This window comes from Oncorhynchus mykiss, chromosome 17 (genome assembly GCF_013265735.2).
Source record: "Oncorhynchus mykiss isolate Arlee chromosome 17, USDA_OmykA_1.1, whole genome shotgun sequence".
In the NCBI taxonomy this organism is placed as follows: domain Eukaryota; kingdom Metazoa; phylum Chordata; class Actinopteri; order Salmoniformes; family Salmonidae; genus Oncorhynchus; species Oncorhynchus mykiss.
In genome coordinates, this window is record NC_048581.1 from 607,501 (window position 1) to 627,694 (window position 20,194).

Consider the following 20,194-nt stretch of genomic DNA (forward strand, 5'->3'; position numbering starts at 1 on the left):
TTTGAGCTGAGGTGATGCTGCTGGGGGTCAGTATGATCTGAGGTGTTGCTGCTGGGGGGCAGTATGATCTGAGGTGATGCTGCTGGGGGTCAGTATCATCTGAGGTAATGCTGCTTGGGGTCGGTATGATCTGAGGTGATGCTGCTGGGGGTCGGTATGATCTGAGGTGATGCTGCTGGGGGTCAGTATGATCTGAGGTGATGCTGCTGGGGGTCAGTATGATCTGAGGTGATGCTGCTGGGGGTCAGTATGATCTGAGGTGATGCTGCTGGTGGTCAGTATGATCTGAGGTGATGCTGCTGGGGGTCGGTATGATCTGAGGTGATGCTGCTGGGGGTCAGTATGATCTGAGGTGATGCTGCTGGGGGTCAGTATGATCTGAGGTGATGCTGCTGGGGGTCAGTATGATCTGAGGTGATGCTGCTGGGGGTCTGTATGATCTGAGGTGATGCTGCTGGGGGTCAGTATGATCTGAGGTGTTGCTGCTGGGGGGCAGTGTGATCTGAGGTGATGCTGCTGGGGGTCAGTATCATCTGAGGTGATGCTGCTGGGGGTCAGTATGATCTGAGGTGATGCTGCTGGGGGTCAGTATGATCTGAGGTGATGCTGCTGGGGGTCGGTATGATCTGAGGTGATGCTGCTGGGGGTCAGTATGATCTGAGGTGATGCTTCTGGGGGTTGGTTTAATCTGAGGTGATGCTGCTGGGGGTTGGTACCTTGGTGGGATCCAACAGCTGTTCTATTTGCTTGTCTTTCTTAGTTTTGTCCTCCTCCAGACGCCGTAGTTTGGCCTTCATCCTGTCCTTTTCGGACTTCTGGGCCTGAAGACTCTGGAGAGGAACAAACAGACCTGATCAATTCCTCTGAGTTCAGGGTTAAAGCCATTAGATTTCTGCCATTTACTACATAAGTTCTACATGTCCAACACCTACTACAAAGTAGGAGCAATGAGTTAGCCAGCTAACTTGCCTAACTATTAAAACATATTTGCTTTGTGTGTGTGTGTGTGTGTGTGTGTGTGTGTGTGTGTGGTTCTTTACCTTCTTGAGGTGGATGATCTCATCGTACATGTCCTCCTTCTCTCTGAAGTCTGGAGGGAGAATAACTGTTACACACTGTATAATAACTGTTACACTGTAGAATAACTGTTACACTGTAGAATAACTGTTACACTGTAGAATAACTGTTACACTGTAGAATAACTGTTACACTGTAGAATAACTGTAGAATAACTGTTACACTGTATAATAACTGTAGAATAACTGTTACACTGTAGAATAACTGTTACACTGTAGAATAACTGTTACACTGTAGAATAACTGTAGAATAACTGTTACACTGTAGAATAACTGTTACACTGTAGAATAACTGTTACACTGTATAATAACTGTTACACTGTTACACTGTAGAATAACTGTAGAATAACTGTTACACTGTAGAATAACTGTAGAATAACTGTTACACTGTAGAATAACTGTAGAATAACTGTTACACTGTAGAATAACTGTAGAATAACTGTTACACTGTAGAATAACTGTTACACTGTAGAATAACTGTTACACTGTAGAATAACTGTTACACTGTATAATAACTGTAGAATATCTGTTACACTGTAGAATAACTGTTACCCTGTAGAATAACTGTTACACTGTAGAATAACTGTTACACTGTAGAATAACTGTAGAATAACTGTTACCCTGTAGAATAACTGTTACACTGTAGAATAACTGTTACACTGTTACACTGTAGAATAACTGTAGAATAACTGTTACACTGTAGAATAACTGTAGAATAACTGTTACACTGTAGAATAACTGTAGAATAACTGTTACACTGTAGAATAACTGTAGAATAACTGTTACACTGTAGAATAACTGTTACACTGTAGAATAACTGTTACACTGTAGAATAACTGTTACACTGTATAATAACTGTAGAATAACTGTTACACTGTAGAATAACTGTTACACTGTAGAATAACTGTTACACTGTAGAATAACTGTAGAATAACTGTTACCCTGTAGAATAACTGTTACACTGTAGAATAACTCTAGAATAACTGTTACACTGTAGAATAACTGTTACCCTGTAGAATAACTGTTACCCTGTAGAATAACTGTTACACTGTAGAATAACTGTTACACTGTAGAATAACTGTAGAATAACTGTTACCCTGTAGAATAACTGTTACACTGTAGAATAACTGTAGAATAACTGTTACACTGTAGAATAACTGTTACCCTGTAGAATAACTGTTACCCTGTAGAATAACTGTTACCCTGTAGAATAACTGTTACCCTGTAGAATAACTGTTACACTGTAGAATAACTGTTACACTGTAGAATAACTGTAGAATAACTGTTACCCTGTAGAATAACTGTTACACTGTAGAATAACTGTAGAATAACTGTTACACTGTAGAATAACTGTTACACTGTAGAATAACTGTTACCCTGTAGAATAACTGTTACCCTGTAGAATAACTGTTACCCTGTAGAATAACTGTTACCCTGTAGAATAACTGTTACCCTGTAGAATAACTGTTACCCTGTAGAATAACACACGCACATAGAATATAATACTCACAACCACGCAGCACACACACACACACATACAGAATAGAACACACACAACCACACAGAACACACACCATTGGATGAGGAGTGCAGGTGTTTGGGTTTCTTAATGCCAAGAGCCTGTTGGAGATACTCTGGAGTGCAGGGAGAAGAGGAGAGACAGGCTGAGGTGTGTGTTGTGTCAAAGTCAACTCTCAGAGACTGGGACAGACCTAGAGAGAGAGAGGAGAGACAAGAGAGAGAGGAGAGAGAGAGGAGAGAGAGAGAGAGGCTGAGGTGTGTGTTGTGTCAAAGTCAACTCTCAGAGACTGGGACAGACCTAGAGAGACAGGAGAGAGAGGAGAGACAGGCTGAGGTGTGTGTTTTGTCAAAGTCAACTCTCAGAGACTGGGACAGACCTAGAGAGAGACGAGAGAGAGGAGAGAGAGGCTGAGGTGTGTATTGTGTCAAAGTCAACTCTCAGAGACTGGGACAGACCTAGAGAGACAGGAGAGAGGCTGAGGTGTGTATTGTGTCAAAGTCAACTCTCAGAGACTGGAACAGACCTAGAGAGAGAGAAAGAGAGAGAGAGAGGAGAGAGAGGAGAGAGAGGCTGAGGTGTGTATTGTGTCAAAGTCAACTCTCAGAGACTGGGACAGACCTAGAGAGAGAGGAGAGAGGCTGAGGTGTTTGTTGTGTCAAAGTCAACTCTCAGAGACTGGGACAGATCTAGAGAGAGAGAGGAGACAGGAGAGAGAGGAGAGAGAGGAGAGAGAGGCTGAGGTGTTTGTTGTGTCAAAGTCAACTCTCAGAGACTGGGACAGATCTAGAGAGAGAGGAGAGACAGGAGAGAGAGGAGAGAGAGGCTGAGGTGTGTATTGTGTCAAAGTCAACTCTCAGAGACTGGGACAGACCTAGAGAGAGAGGAGAGAGAGGAGAGAGAGGCTAAGGTGTGTGTTGTGTCAAAGTCAACTCTCAGAGACTGGGACAGACCTAGAGAGAGACGAGAGAGAGGAGAGAGAGGCTGAGGTGTGTATTGTGTCAAAGTCAACTCTCAGAGACTGGGACAGACCTAGAGAGACAGGAGAGAGGCTGATGTGTGTATTGTGTCAAAGTCAACTCTCAGAGACTGGGACAGATCTAGAGAGAGAGGAGAGACAGGAGAGAGAGGAGAGAGAGGCTGAGGTGTGTATTGTGTCAAAGTCAACTCTCAGAGACTGGGACAGACCTAGAGAGAGAGGAGAGAGAGGAGAGAGAGGCTGAGGTGTGTGTTGTGTCAAAGTCAACTCTCAGAGACTGGGACAGACCTAGAGAGAGAGAGGAGAGACAGGAGAGAGAGGAGAGACAGGAGAGAGAGGAGAGAGAGGCTAAGGTGTGTGTTGTGTCAAAGTCAACTCTCAGAGACTGGGACAGACCTAGAGAGAGAGAGGAGAGACAGGAGAGAGAGGAGAGAGAGGCTAAGGTGTGTGTTGTGTCAAAGTCAACTCTCAGAGACTGGGACAGACCTAGAGAGAGAGAGGAGAGACAGGCTGAGGTTTGTGTTGTGTCAAAGTCAACTCTCAGAGACTGGGACAGACCTAGAGAGAGAGAGGAGAGACAGGAGAGAGAGGAGAGAGAGGCTAAGGTGTGTGTTGTGTCAAAGTCAACTCTCAGAGACTGGGACAGACCTAGAGAGAGAGAGGAGAGACAGGCTGAGGTTTGTGTTGTGTCAAAGTCAACTCTCAGAGACTGGGACAGACCTAGAGAGAGAGGAGAGAGAGGCTGAGGTGTGTGTTGTGTCAAAGTCAACTCTCAGAGACTGGGACAGACCTAGAGAAAGAGAAAGAGAGAGGAAGGAATGAAGGGGGGGTGGAGAGGGAGGGAAGGAAGGAGGGATGGAGAGGGGAGCGAGAGAGGGACAGAGAGAGAGAGAGAAAGATAATAACATTTTTAATACAATGGTAGACCTATAATGAATAATGTTGTGAAATACATGGTTCCCCTCTGAGCAAGACATATCACTAGGGTCAACAAAACCCTACAAGCTGTCAGCTGGAATAACATGCAACAAGATACCACACTGGCTGAATAACTGTGTATCCCTATGGAGGTTTAGGAATAGAGTTGTCTCTCTGGTTTCTTTGGAGGTTTAGGAATAGAGTTGTCTCTCTGGTTTCTATGGAGGTTTAGGAATAGAGTTGTCTCTCTGGTTTCTATGGAGGTTTAGGAATAGAGTTGTCTCTCTGGTTTCTATGGAGGTTTAGGAATAGAGTTGTCTCTCTGGTTTCTATGGAGGTTTAGGAATAGACTTGTCTCTCTGGTTTCTATGGAGGTTTAGGAATAGAGTTGTCTCTCTGGTTTCTATGGAGGTTTAGAAATAGAGTTGTCTCTCTGGTTTCTATGGAGGTTTAGGAATAGAGTTGTCTCTCTGGTTTCTATGGAGGTTTAGGAATAGAGTTGTCTCTCTGGTTTCTATGGAGGTTTAGGAATAGAGTTGTCTCTCTGGTTTCTATGGAGGTTTAGGAATAGAGTTGTCTCTCTGTAGTACAGCCACATTGGTATGTTAGTAAAGAGCTGATTTCTACGGTGATAAAGTTATGTTTATATTTCCATGGTACCCACCGTGCCCGTTGCTTAGCGAAGCCAGACAGTTCTCTCTGGGGGTCCGAGCTGCCTCACCCCTCTCCAACAGAGTGTCACCTCTCCCCGCTAGGGCCTCCCCCCTCTCCCCCAGAGTTCCTCTCAGGGGCCTCCAAGCTGACACCGCTGATCTCCTCTGGTTCACATCCATACTGGAGAGATACGGAGACCCTGCACACACAGGGTAGGGTTAGGGTGGTAAAAGCAATGGAGTTGAATTTGAAGTTTAAAGTCAGATGTATTGTAGATGATAGCTGGTCTTACTGGGAGAAGGGGGAGGTTTACCAGACAGCTTCTTTTTCCTGGCTTTCTGTTGAGACACAAAACAAGGGTTAGCCACACACACACACACACACACACACACACACACACACACACACACACACACACACACACACACACACACACACACACACACACACACACACACGGGGGAACAGAAAGTAATCTCACCTTTCCAGAGTCTGATATGTAGGTAGCAAGAGAAAGTCCATCCTCAACCTTGGAAACAAGGAGAGGAGAATTAGTTAGTGAGTCTATCTATACAACTTACGGTAGGCTAATAGAGTAGCAGGACAATAGCTGCTGTCACGGTGATGTCGCAAAACAGTATCCAATCTACAGAAGTAGTACTACAGAGGCTAACTAAAACAGTATCCAATCTACAGAAGTAGTATTACAGTAGATAACTAAAACAGTATCCAATCTACAGAAGTGGTACTACAGTAGTTAACTAAAACAGTATCCAATCTACAGAAGTGGTACTACAGTAGATAACTAAAACAGTATCCAATCTACAGAAGTAGTACTACAGTAGTTAACTAAAACAGTATCCAATCTACAGAAGTAGTATTACAATAGATAACTAAAACAGTATCCAATCTATAGAAGTAGTACTACAGAGGCTAACTAAAACAGTATCCAATCTACAGAAGTGGTACTACAGTAGATAACTAAAACAGTATCCAATCTACAGAAGTAGTACTACAGTAGATAACTAAAACAGTATCCAATCTACAGAAGTAGTACTACAGAGGCTAACTAAAACAGTATCCAATCTACAGAAGTAGTATTACAGTAGATAACTAAAACAGTATCCAATCTACAATAGTAGTACTACAGAGGCTAACTAAAACAGTATCCAATCTACAGAAGTGGTACTACAGTAGATAACTAAAACAGTATCCAATCTACAGAAGTAGTACTACAGAGGCTAACTAAAACAGTATCCAATCTACAGAAGTGGTACTACAGTAGATAACTAAAACAGTATCCAATCTACAGAAGTGGTACTACAGTAGTTAACTAAAACAGTATCCAATCTACAGAAGTAGTACTACAGAGGCTAACTAAAACAGTATCCAATCTACAGAAGTAGTACTACAGAGGCTAACTAAAACAGTATCCAATCTACAGAAGTAGTACTACAGAGGCTAACTAAAACAGTATCCAATCTACAGAAGTGGTACTACAGTAGATAACTAAAACAGTATCCAATCTACAGAAGTAGTACTACAGAGGCTAACTAAAACAGTATCCAATCTACAGAAGTGGTACTACAGTAGATAACTAAAACAGTATCCAATCTACAGAAGTAGTACTACAGTAGTTAACTAAAACAGTATCCAATCTACAGAAGTGGTACTACAGTAGATAACTAAAACAGTATCCAATCTACAGAAGTAGTACTACAGAGGCTAACTAAAACAGTATCCAATCTACAGAAGTAGTATTACAGTAGATAACTAAAACAGTATCCAATCTACAGAAGTAGTATTACTAAAACAGTATCCAATCTACAGAAGTAGTATTACAGTAGATAACTAAAACAGTATCCAATCTACAGAAGTAGTATTACTAAAACAGTATCCAATCTACAGAAGTAGTATTACAGTAGATAACTAAAACAGTATCCAATCTACAGAAGTGGTACTACAGTAGATAACTAAAACAGTATCCAATCTACAGAAGTAGTATTACAGTAGATAACTAAAACAGTATCCAATCTACAGAAGTGGTACTACAGTAGATAACTAAAACAGTATCCAATCTACAGAAGTGGTACTACAGTAGATAACTAAAACAGTATCCAATCTACAGAAGTAGTACTACAGTAGATAACTAAAACAGTATCCAATCTACAGAAGTAGTACTACAGAGGCTAACTAAAACAGTATCCAATCTACAGAAGTAGTACTACAGAGGCTAACTAAAACAGTATCCAATCTACAGAAGTAGTATTACAGTAGATAACTAAAACAGTATCCAATCTACAGAAGTAGTACTACAGAGGCTAACTAAAACAGTATCCAATCTACAGAAGTAGTACTACAGTAGATAACTAAAACAGTATCCAATCTACAGAAGTAGTACTACAGTAGATAACTAAAACAGTATCCAATCTACAGAAGTGGTACTACAGTAGATAACTAAAACAGTATCCAATCTACAGAAGTAGTACTACAGTAGATAACTAAAACAGTATCCAATCTACAGAAGTAGTACTACAGAGGCTAACTAAAACAGTATCCAATCTACAGAAGTAGTACTACAGAGGCTAACTAAAACAGTATCCAATCTACAGAAGTAGTATTACAGTAGATAACTAAAACAGTATCCAATCTACAGAAGTAGTACTACAGAGGCTAACTAAAACAGTATCCAATCTACAGAAGTAGTACTACAGAGGCTAACTAAAACAGTATCCAATCTACAGAAGTAGTACTACAGAGGCTAACTAAAACAGTATCCAATCTACAGAAGTAGTATTACAGTAGATAACTAAAACAGTATCCAATCTACAGAAGTAGTACTACAGAGGCTAACTAAAACAGTATCCAATCTACAGAAGTAGTACTACAGTAGATAACTACATCAGTAATGTCGTAAAACAACACACCAGATCTTCTAGGTCTTCGTCCGTCGGGATATCGCTGGCCACGAGAGACATCGTTGAAGTTGGATACAGATTATAAAATAATAAACTAATCTCTCTTTGGAGAAATTGGACAGTTGGAGAACCTCTCCTTGCGTGTTCTTGTCATTTTCCTGTGCTTCATTTCGCTACGTTGACACGTTTGCCTTAGCTATAGCTGCGGGGGAAAACAAGCATTTGGTAGAGATATAAAATAAAATAAACACCTCTTACTTTGAGATCAAAACATAATCAAATGCCTGTCCTCAAACCGACACGAAAGCAACAATAGCCTCGCAGCTATAGCCTACCCCAAGCGATTATTTTAGATTTCGTTACGAGCACAGCAGACACCTACAATCTCTCGTATTACACCGTTGCTCGGGAATAAACGATGCAGAAATGGAAATATAATTTAATAGTCTTCTTTGATAAATCCTTTGATGTTGTTTTTCTCTGGCATCAGTAGTCTAGCAACAACACAACAATTGTAGCGGAGCAGAAATACGTTGATGTTCGTTTATGAGCGTCTTTGCTGCGCAGGTTTTACGCAGATCACGATGAGAGTGATAAGAGTCCTGTAGTCAGCATTTCACCTGTTGTATTTGGCGCACGGGACAAATAAACGTTGATTTAATTTGATAAAAGTTCATACAATACACCATAATGACAAAGTTAAAAAAAAGATTTTAGAAATGTTTCCTACAAAATAAAAAATAATTGGATACTGGCGTCCGGTGTCTGTCTGTAATCTGACACCTTGGTTAGATTGACAAGAAGTTCATCTTTAAACCTGTTTAATAGTTGTATCTTTTCAGAATTTTTATAATGAGTATTTCTGTATTTGAATTTGGCGCTCTGTAATCTCACTGGATGTTGGCCAGGTGGGGACAGGTCCCTACATACCCTAGAGAGGTTTTAATGTTGTCGATGTTGGCCAGGTGGGACAGGTCCCTACATACCTTAGAGAGGTTTTAATGTTGTCGATGTTGGCCAGGTGGGACAGGTCCCTACATACCCTAGAGAGGTTTTAATGTTGTCGATGTTGGTCAGGTGGGACAGGTCTCTACATACCCTAGAGAGGTTTTAATGTTGTCGATGTTGGTCAGGTGGCAAACAGAAGTTGTGAATAAGCTCACACCACATATACACACACATTGCAATTTAAGATGTGTTTAGATGGAAACAAGCCTTTCACCTAATCATCCTTATTACTCACCATATCTCTCTCTTCCTCTCTTTCTCTCTCTCTTTTCTGCTCTCTCTCTCTCTCTCTCCCTCTCTCTCTCTCTCTCTTTATCTCTCTCCCCCTCTCTCTCTCTCTACTTCTCTCTCTCTCTCTCTCTCTCTCTCTCTGTCTCTCTTTACCTCTCTCTCTCTCTCTCTTTACCTCTCTTTACCTCTCTCTCTTTACCTCTCTTTACCTCTCTCTCTTTGCCTTTCTCCCTCTCTCTCTCTCTCTCTACTTCTCTCTCTCTGTCTCTCAATTCAATTTCAATTCAATTCAAGGGCTTTATTGGCATGGGAAACATGTGTTAACATTGCCAAAGCAAGTGAGGTAGACAACATACAAAGTGAAAATATAAAGTGAAAAACAACAAAAATTAACAGTAAACATTACACATACAGAGGTTTCAAAACAGTAAAGACATTACAAATGTCATATTATATATATATATACAGTGTTTTAACAATGTACAAATGGTTAAAGGACACAACCTCTCTCTCTTTACCTCTTTCTCTCTCTCTCTCTGTTTTTACCTCTGTATCTGAAAAGGAGTTTATGGAGGTTAGGAGGCGTGGCGTCGCCACTTGTGTGTGTTTGAGGATGTAGGACTGCTCATCTCCTCTCCTTCTCTTGTAGTTAGTGAAGAAACAGAATGAGTTCACAATAATGTGTCCAAATTCCTTTCACAAGAACAATAGACTCTCCCTCTCACTCTCTCATTCTCTGTCTCTCTGTCTCTCTGTCTCTCTCCCTCTCCCTCTCACTCTCTCATTCTCTGTCTCTCTGTCTCTCTGTCTCTCTCCCTCTCCCTCTCAGTCTCTCTGTCTCTCTCCTTCTATTTCTCCCCCAGCAGGTCATGTTTAGGTTCTGTAGTATAGTTTTTCATCCCCCCTGTGTGTGTGTGTGTGTGTGTGTGTGTGTGTGTGTGTGTGTGTGTGTGTGTGTGTGTGTGTGTGTGTGTGTGTGTGTGTGTGTGTGTGTGTGTGTGTTTAGTAGTTACAGTACCCCACATAGTTCATGTTGTAATGACTGTGGAATGTCTTTAACTGAAACCAGACGCTCTAAGACCACACTATATTTACCAGTTACTATTCTATTACTATATTACTATATTACTATGAAGTTATATTACTATATTACTATATTACTGTGACGATATATTACTATATTACTATATTACTATGAAGTTATATTACTATATTACTATATTACTATGAAGTTATATTACTATATTACTATATTACTATATTACTATGAAGTTATATTACTATATTACTATATTACTATATTACTATATTAGTATGAAGTTATATTACTATATTACTATATTAGTATGAAGTTATATTACTATATTACTATATTACTATGTAGTTATATTACTATATTACTATATTACCATTCTATTACTATGTAGTTATATTACTATATTACTATATTACTATATTAGTATGAAGTTCTATTACTATATTACTATATTACTATATTACTATGTAGTTATATTACTATATTACTATATTACTATGTAGTTATATTACTATATTACTATATTACCATTCTATTACTATGTAGTTATATTACTATATTACTATGTAGTTATATTACTATATTACTATATTACCATTCTATTACTATGTAGTTATATTACTATATTACCATTCTATTACTATGTAGTTATATTACTATATTACTATATTACTATGAAGTTATATTACTATATTACTATATTACTATATTACTGTGACGATATATTACTATATTACTATATTACTATGAAGTTATATTACTATATTACTATATTACTATGAAGTTATATTACTATATTACTATATTACTATATTACTATATTAGTATGAAGTTCTATTACTATATTACTATATTACTATATTACTATGAAGTTATATTACTATATTACTATATTACTATATTACTATATTAGTATGAAGTTATATTACTATATTACTATATTAGTATGAAGTTCTATTACTATATTACTATATTACTATATTACTATATTACTATATTAGTATGAAGTTATATTACTATATTACTATATTACTATATTACTATATTAGTATGAAGTTATATTACTATATTACTATATTACTATATTACTATATTAGTATGAAGTTATATTACTATATTACTATATTACTATATTACTATATTACTATATTACTATGTAGTTATATTACTATATTACTATATTACCATTCTATTACTATGTAGTTATATTACTATATTACTATATTACTATATTACTATATTACTATATTACTATATTACTATATTACTATATTAGTATGTAGTTATATTACTATATTACTATATTACCATTCTATTACTATGTAGTTATATTACTATATTACTATATTACTATATTACTATATTACTATATTACTATATTACTATATTAGTATGAAGTTATATTACTATATTACTATATTACTATATTACTATATTACTATATTACTATATTACTATATTACTATGTAGTTATATTACTATATTACTATATTACCATTCTATTACTATGTAGTTATATTACTATATTACTATATTACTATATTACTATATTACTATATTACTATATTAGTATGAAGTTATATTACTATATTACTATATTACTATATTAGTATGAAGTTATATTACTATATTACTATATTACTATATTACTATATTAGTATGAAGTTCTATTACTATATTACTATATTACTATATTACTATATTACTATATTAGTATGAAGTTATATTACTATATTACTATATTACTATATTACTATATTAGTATGAAGTTATATTACTATATTACTATATTACTATATTACTATATTAGTATGAAGTTATATTACTATATTACTATATTACTATATTACTATATTACTATATTACTATGTAGTTATATTACTATATTACTATATTACCATTCTATTACTATGTAGTTATATTACTATATTACTATATTACTATATTACTATATTACTATATTACTATATTACTATATTACTATATTACTATATTACTATATTAGTATGTAGTTATATTACTATATTACTATATTACCATTCTATTACTATGTAGTTATATTACTATATTACTATATTACTATATTACTATATTACTATATTACTATATTAGTATGAAGTTATATTACTATATTACTATATTACTATATTACTATATTACTATATTACTATATTACTATATTACTATGTAGTTATATTACTATATTACTATATTACCATTCTATTACTATGTAGTTATATTACTATATTACTATATTACTATATTACTATATTACTATATTACTATATTAGTATGAAGTTATATTACTATATTACTATATTACTATATTACTATATTACTATATTACTATATTAGTATGAAGTTATATTACTATATTACTATATTACTATATTACTATATTACTATATTACTATATTACTATATTACTATATTACCATTCTATTAATATGTAGTTATATTACTATATTACTATATTACTATATTACTATATTAATATGTAGTTATATTACTATATTACCATTCTATTACTATGTAGTTATATTACTATATTACTATATTACTATGTAGTTATATTACTATATTACTATATTACTATATTACTATATTACTATATTACTATATTACTATGTAGTTATATTACTATATTACTATATTACTATATTACTATATTACTATATTACTATATTACTATATTACTATATTAGTATGAAGTTCTATTACTATATTACTATATTACTATATTAATATGTAGTTATATTACTATATTACCATTCTATTAATATGGAGTATATTAACATCACCGATCCAGTAAAAATGTACTAGGCAAGATGGCGGAGGCGGATGCTTGGTTTAAAACTGCTAGTCTGGTGAAGATAATTATTTATTTATATAAATATATTTTCTGGTGAAGATAATAGCAGAGAGTGACAATGCGTGGGTTACCATGACGAAGAAGAAGGGAAACATGATAAATAAAGTTGTGGTGGATACTAGAAAACCACCAAGACTCGATTTTTGTCATAGTGATTGTAGCGCCCTCACATGGTCATAAACTGTACAGCACAGTTGGAGTCAGTCGGAGTTGTTTTTACTGTGAACGCAGCGGAACGTTTTATTGGGGATCTTCATGATTTCACAGCCGAAGCCTTGCATGACATCCTGTCGGTGATTGTTCCCGCCTGTGTATGGATGTATTTTGGAGTTGACTGTGAGGCGTTTTGTTTGTTGATGTGTTTATTTTGAATGTTGTCTGCACAGTTTCTTGAACATTATGAATGGACCATCTCTGATTGCTGCTCACGGACAGAAGAGACGGACTTCAAACATAAATAGCCAGGTGACTTTAACTTAATGCTAGGTGTTGATGGGGAGTGGTGTAATAGCTAGGTGTTGATAGGGTGTGGTGTAATAGCTAGGTGTTGATAGGGAGTGGTGTAATAGCTGGGTGTTGATAGGGAGTGGTGTAATAGCTAGGTGTTGATAGGGAGTGGTGTAATAGCTAGGTGTTGATAGGGAGTGGTGTAATAGCTAGATGTTGATAGGGAGTGGTGTAATAGATAGGTGTTGATAGGGAGTGGTGTAATAGCTAGGTGTTGATAGGGAGTGGTGTAATAGCTAGGTGTTGATAGGGAGTGGTGTACCAGCTAGGTGTTGATAGGGAGTGGTGTAATAGCTAGGGGTTGATAGGGAGTTGTGTAACAGATAGGTGTTGATAGGGAGTGGTGTAATAGCTAGGTGTTGATAGGGAGTGGTGTAATAGCTAGGTGTTGATAGGGAGTGGTGTACCAGCTAGGTGTTGATAGGGAGTGGTGTAATAGCTGGGTGTTGATAGGGAGTGGTGTAATAGCTAGGTGTTGATAGGGAGTGGTGTAACCGATAGGTGTTGATAGGGAGTTGTGTAACAGATAGGTGTTGATAGGGAGTGGTGTAATAGCTAGGTGTTGATAGGGAGTGGTGTAATAGCTGGGTGTTGATAGGGAGTGGTGTAATAGCTAGGTGTTGATAGGGAGTGGTGTAATAGCTAGGTGTTGATAGGGAGTGGTGTAATAGCTGGGTGTTGATAGGGAGTGGTGTAATAGCTAGGTGTTGATAGGGAGTGGTGTAATAGCTAGGTGTTGATAGGGAGTGGTGTAATAGCTAGGTGTTGATAGGGAGTGGTAATCTAGTTATGGAATCTATAAAACGTTAACCAGCTAAAGTTACTATAGCTGGATGTCTGTATGAAGAACCATTAATTTTTTTAGTTAGTAGTTATTAAAACTGCATCGCCTGTCAATGCACGATTGTCATAGGTCTAAGTATCTGAGAGTTGTCGCATATTAGACAAGCGAACACATTCGGGGTTGTTAGCTAACGTTACATACAAATTAAGTGTCACTGGACCCATCGGGTCTGCTGTCTATTTGTCGGGCTGGAGACCATGTTGCGGAGCCTTCCGCGGGCATTTGATTGATAAAGAGATCAGATCAGTAATTTAATTGTTGTTGCAGAGGAGTTCCTGCAAGAGGCAAAGGACATCCAGCAACGGGAACCAAGATTGCAAGTTGTTAATGTGTATCATTTTTTTTTTAATGGCATGCGTGGTAAAGCCTGAGATTTTGTATAATTTACTCGTCCTGTGTTAATTCTCCTGTGTCAAATCTGAAAGAGGTGCATTTCGCAAAATATGTAGCGAAGTCAATGAAAAAAAAACATTTGGTTGGCTTATCTCTCTAATGCTGTTCCTAAATGATGTATGGTGCTCTTAGTCTTTTAACCTAAAACAGTTTTTAGCAGTGTATGTTGTAGCTAATGTATTGTGTATTTTATTTTCGTAGCCCCTTTGGCGGGAAGGCGATGTCCGATCACCAAGGAGCAGCTTGAGTTCCTCATAGATTGTCATATGACCATAAGACAAATGGCACGGAACCCAAACCGCGCGCCAACGAGTGACGCGGATCGCGCTGCAAGTTCTGCCTCTCCCATCTCATTGGTTATACCCACGTGGGTGACTGAACGAGAACGAGGTCATTGGCGTAATGCACCTAATTTACATAAGTATTCAGACCCTTTGCTATGAGACTCGAAATTGAGCCCAGGTGCATCCTGTTTCCATTGATCATCCTTGTGATGTTTCTACAACTTGATTGGAGTCCACCTGTGGTAAATGCAATTGATTGGACAGGATTTGGAAAGGCACACACCTGTCTATATAAGATCCCACAGTTGACAGTGCATGTCACAGCAAAAACCAAGACATGAGGTCGAAAGAATTATCTGTGGAGCTCCGAGACAGGATTGTGTCGAGGCACAGATCTGGGGAAGGATACCAAAGAATATCTGCAGCATTGAAGGTCCCCAAGAACACAGTGGCCTCCATCATTCTAAAATGGAAGAAGTTTGGAACCACCAAGACTCTTCCTAGAGCTGGCCGCCCGGCCAAACAGGCAGTGAACGAGGTAAGCTATACCAATCTCCCCGGCAGGAACACAGAACCAAACAGGCAGTGAACGCGGTAAGCTATACCAATCTCCCCGGCAGGAACACAGAACCAAACAGGCAGTGAACGCGGTAAGCTATACCAATCTCCTCGGCAGGAACACAGAACCAAACAGGCAGTGGTGGAAAAAGTACCCAATTGTACAAAATACTAGAGTTAAAATATAGATACCTTTTTAATGAAAGTCACCCTGTAAAAGTCTAAGTATTCGGTTCTAAATATAATTATTATTAAGTATCAAAAGTAAATGTTATTGGTGAAATATACTTACAGTGGGGCAAAAAAGTATTTAGTCAGTCACCAATTGTGCAAGTTCTCCCACTTAAAAAGATGAGAGGCCTGTAATTTTCATCATAGGTACACTTCAACTATGACAGACAAAATGAGGAAAAACAATCCAGAAATAGGATTTTTAATGAATTTATTCGCAAAATATGGTGGAAAACAAGTATTTGGTCAATAACAAAAGTTTATCTCAATACTTTGTTATATACCCTTTGTTGGCAATGACAGAGGTCAAACGTTTTCTGTAAGTCTTCACAAGGTTTTCACACACTGTTGCTGGTATTTTGGCCCATTGCTCCATGCAGATCTCCTTTATGGGGTTGAGATCTGGAGACTGGCTAGGCCACTCCAGGACCTTGAAATGCTTCTTACGAAGCCACTCCTTCGTTGCCCGGGTGGTGTGTTTGGGATCATTGTCATGCTAATACACGTCCATTATCTCCAAGGTAACGTACAGAACGTCTGCGTTTATCCCTTTACATAATACACATCCATTATCTCCAAGGTAAAGTACAGAACAGAGGTGTTTACCCCTTTACATAATACACATCCATTATCTCCAAGGTAATGTACAGAACAGAGGCGTTTACCCCTTTACATAATACACATCCATTATCTCCAAGGTAATGTACAGAACGTCTGCGTTTACCCCTTTACATAATACACATCCATTATCTCCAAGGTAACGTACAGAACAGAGGCATTTACCCCTTTACATAATACACATCCATTATCTCCAAGGTAATGTACAGAACAGAGGCGTTTACCCCTTTACATAATACACATCCATTATCTCCAAGGTAATGTACAGAACAGAGGCGTTTACCCCTTTACATAATACACATCCATTATCTCCAAGGTAATGTACAGAACAGAGGCGTTTACCCCTTTACATAATACACATCCATTATCTCCAAGGTAACGTACAGAACGTCTGCGTTTACCCCTTTACATAATACACAGATGATATGAACTTGGTGAAATCCATTACCCTCCGTCGCCTGCTCTCCCTCTCCTCAAAACGACAACCTTTCATCTCCAGTGGCTAAAATAACAATGTTCTGTTCTGTCTATGAGGGCGGCAGGGTAGCCTGGTGGTTAGAGGCAGGGTAGCCTAGTGGTTAGAGGCAGGGTAGCCTGGTGGTTAGAGGCAGGGTAGCCTGGTGGTTAGAGGCAGGGTAGCCTGGTGGTTAGAGGCAGGGTAGCCTGGTGGTTAGAGGCAGGGTAGCCTGGTGGTTAGAGGCAGGGTAGCCTGGTGGTTAGAGGCAGGGTAGCCTGGTGGTTAGAGGCAGGGTAGCCTGGTGGTTAGAGGCAGGGTAGCCTAGTGGTTAGGGGCAGGGTAGCCTAGTGGTTAGGGGCAGGGTAGCCTAGTGGTTAGGGGCAGGGTAGCCTAGTGGTTAGGGGCAGGGTAGCCTAGTGGTTAGGGGCAGGGTAGCCTAGTGGTTAGGGGCAGGGTAGCCTAGTGGTTAGGGGCAGGGTAGCCTAGTGGTTAGGGGCAGGGTAGCCTAGTGGTTAGGGGCAGGGTAGCCTAGTTGTTAGGGGCAGGGTAGCCTAGTGGTTAGAGGCAGGGTAGCCTAGTGGTTAGAGTGTTGGACTAGTAACTGAAATGTTGCAATTTCAAATCCCCGAGCTGACAAGGTACAAATCTGTCGTTCTGCCCCTGAACAGGCAGTTAACCCACTGTTCCTAGGCCGTCATTGAAAATAAGAATTTGTTCTTAACTGACTTGACTAGTTAAATAAAGGTTAAATAAATAAATAATGAAAAAGTAAGTGTTTCCTGTTGGAATGCCGACGTGTGATCTGAACAGATTTACTAAGCTATATTATACACTTTCTCCTGGTCTGCAGCCAGAGAGAGATGATGGGCCTCGTCTTGAATTCTCCGGATCTCCCACATTTCCTCTAGAGACTGAAAATCAATACAGGGACAGTAACAAAACAAAGCCATTCAGATTAAGTAACAAGAAGAATCCTGTAACTAATATAATACTTGGTAAATGTATGCTAAAAGTGGACAAGGTCATTTTAACATTCCAAACCAGCTACAGAACAGGACCGGTACATTGGCCCTATATCCTTACAGTACAGGAGGACGCACACACAGTGCAGTGGAGTACAGAGGGAGGGATCCTGAGAGGGGTGGTGTGAGTAGTAGATCTGTGAGTAGTAGATCTGTACCAGAACAGATGGATAGACCAAGTGTTTCAGTAAGACTGGATTTTTATCATTTTATAGTAATGGTTATAAACTTTACTCCAGGGATGGAACGTAAGTCACAGAAAACGGAGGTTGTGGTGGCAGCTGTAGAGGTATGTGGGTGTGTGAGACGTGACGTCAGAAGAGTTACAGGGTGTGTTACGTGGTGGTGTCCCATCCTTTCAGGCTGTTGCCCTGAAGTAGGACCCCTTACGGAAACAAGTGCAGTATAACAACTACAGTATGCTGCAAATACTGCGTACAAAATATATATTTTTTACTGTAGTATTTTTGAATTATAACTGCAGTTAAACTTTGAGTGTAGGGTATTTGTAGATTATTATAATTGTTTTAATCTTGAATCTACTTGAGACGCACATGTCCCAAGTAGGCACCTGGAAATGCAAATGCGCTACGCTAAATGCTAAATGTACTCGTTAAAACTCAAACCTTGATCAAAATTCACAAGCAGGGTATTAAATTAAAGCTACACTCGTTGTGAACCTAGCCAGCAAGTCAGATTTTTAAAATGCTTTTCGGCGAAAGCATCAGAAGCTATTATCTGATAGCATGCACCCCCCAAAATGCCAGCTCGACACGTAAACAACAGATTTTGCGATAGACGGCGCTACCCAAAACGCAGAAATAAAATATAAAACATTCATTACCTTAGACGAGCTTCTTTCTTGGCACTCCTATATGCCCCATAAACATCACTATTGGGTCTTTTTTTCGTTTAAATCGGTCCATATATACCCAAAATAGCTTTGTATTGAAGTAGTGTCATTCAGAAAAATTCATCGTTTTTAAACGCTGCGTAATTTTTTAAAATTAAAAAAGTCGACGATAAACTTTCACAAAACACTTCGAAATCCTTTTGTAATCCAACTTTAGGTATTAGTAAACGTTTATAATCTATCAAAACGATTACAGGGCGATGTCTCTTCAATAGGTCCTCACTTCAAAAACAATGCAATCTGATCTCTCCTTGAACTGCATCCGGGTGAAGACTGGAAAACTTGGGGTCAGACAGATGGATTTTCCAACAATTAATTCGATTGAAAATTAGTACAATGGCGCCATCGTGCGGAATTTGTATGAAGTGCAGGCAAATTTCCATTAAATTCTGTTGTCCTTTAACAACTGGTGGAAGTGACTTATGGAAATTATTTTTTGCTTTCAGAGAGCAGTTTTTCTTGCGTTTTTCAATGAAACACACGCTCTGTTATAGTCACAGCCGTGATTTAACCAGTTTTATAAACTTCAGAGTGTTTTCTATCCACACATACTAATCATATGCATATACTATATTCCTGGCATGAGTAGCAGGACGCTGAAAAGTTGCGCGATTTTTAACAGAATTTTCAAAAAAGGGGGGGGTAGATCTAACAGGTTTTAAGCGAAGTATAAGGGAAGTATACTCCAGTCTAGTAGGTGGCGCTAATGCAACATTTATTGGATACCAAACGCCGTTAAGCCTCGAAGAAGAGTGGCTAGCTAGTATCGGTAGCAACTTCTCAAAGTCAAGTTCCAAGGTAAGATGAAGCTTTATTAGGAAGTTAAATCAGGGGTGAATGTCAGGCGGGGCGGTCCGGTACAGTGTCCCGGTAAAATATATAGTGGGCGTACGAGGTGCGCGTGGACAACAGTAGATGCTGCAATTCAGGCTACAAGTGTAGGCCTTGTGACAATCCCAGAATTGCAATACACCACACGTAGTTTTGAATCTCTTTCCAGTCATTAAATTGGGGTTTGGATGCTGAAATTATTGTGACTGAACGAATGTCCGCGGGTAGCCTATAGGTGCGCGGTTAAGTGCTTTGTTTGACAATGAAAAATGATAACTGCTTGTGTTTATGACACATTAAAACGGCATAAGGAAATTGAAAATGA

General features: G+C 38.3%; 1 protein-coding gene across 6 annotated transcripts in view; it reads right to left on the reverse strand.

The window, feature by feature from the left end:
• The window catches only part of iqce (IQ motif containing E), a 22,061-nt gene extending 13,430 nt beyond the window's left edge, over window positions 1-8,631 (reverse strand). For 2 of the 6 annotated variants that reach the window (XM_036948485.1, XM_036948482.1), the window contains exons 1-7: window positions 8,074-8,631; window positions 5,628-5,675; window positions 5,439-5,484; window positions 5,157-5,345; window positions 2,651-2,788; window positions 1,041-1,090; window positions 717-830 (exon numbers count right to left, since the gene is read on the reverse strand). In XM_036948485.1, coding sequence (XP_036804380.1) covers window positions 717-830; window positions 1,041-1,090; window positions 2,651-2,788; window positions 5,157-5,345; window positions 5,439-5,484; window positions 5,628-5,675; window positions 8,074-8,124 — 636 coding nt within the window. In that variant the 5' untranslated portion in view covers window positions 8,125-8,631. The remainder of the gene's footprint in view (window positions 1-716; window positions 831-1,040; window positions 1,091-2,650; window positions 2,789-5,156; window positions 5,346-5,438; window positions 5,485-5,627; window positions 5,676-8,073) is intronic. The other 4 variants (XM_036948484.1, XM_036948483.1, XM_036948486.1 and 1 more) reach the window with 4 other exon arrangements.
• Window positions 8,632-20,194: the final 11,563 nt, after the last annotated feature.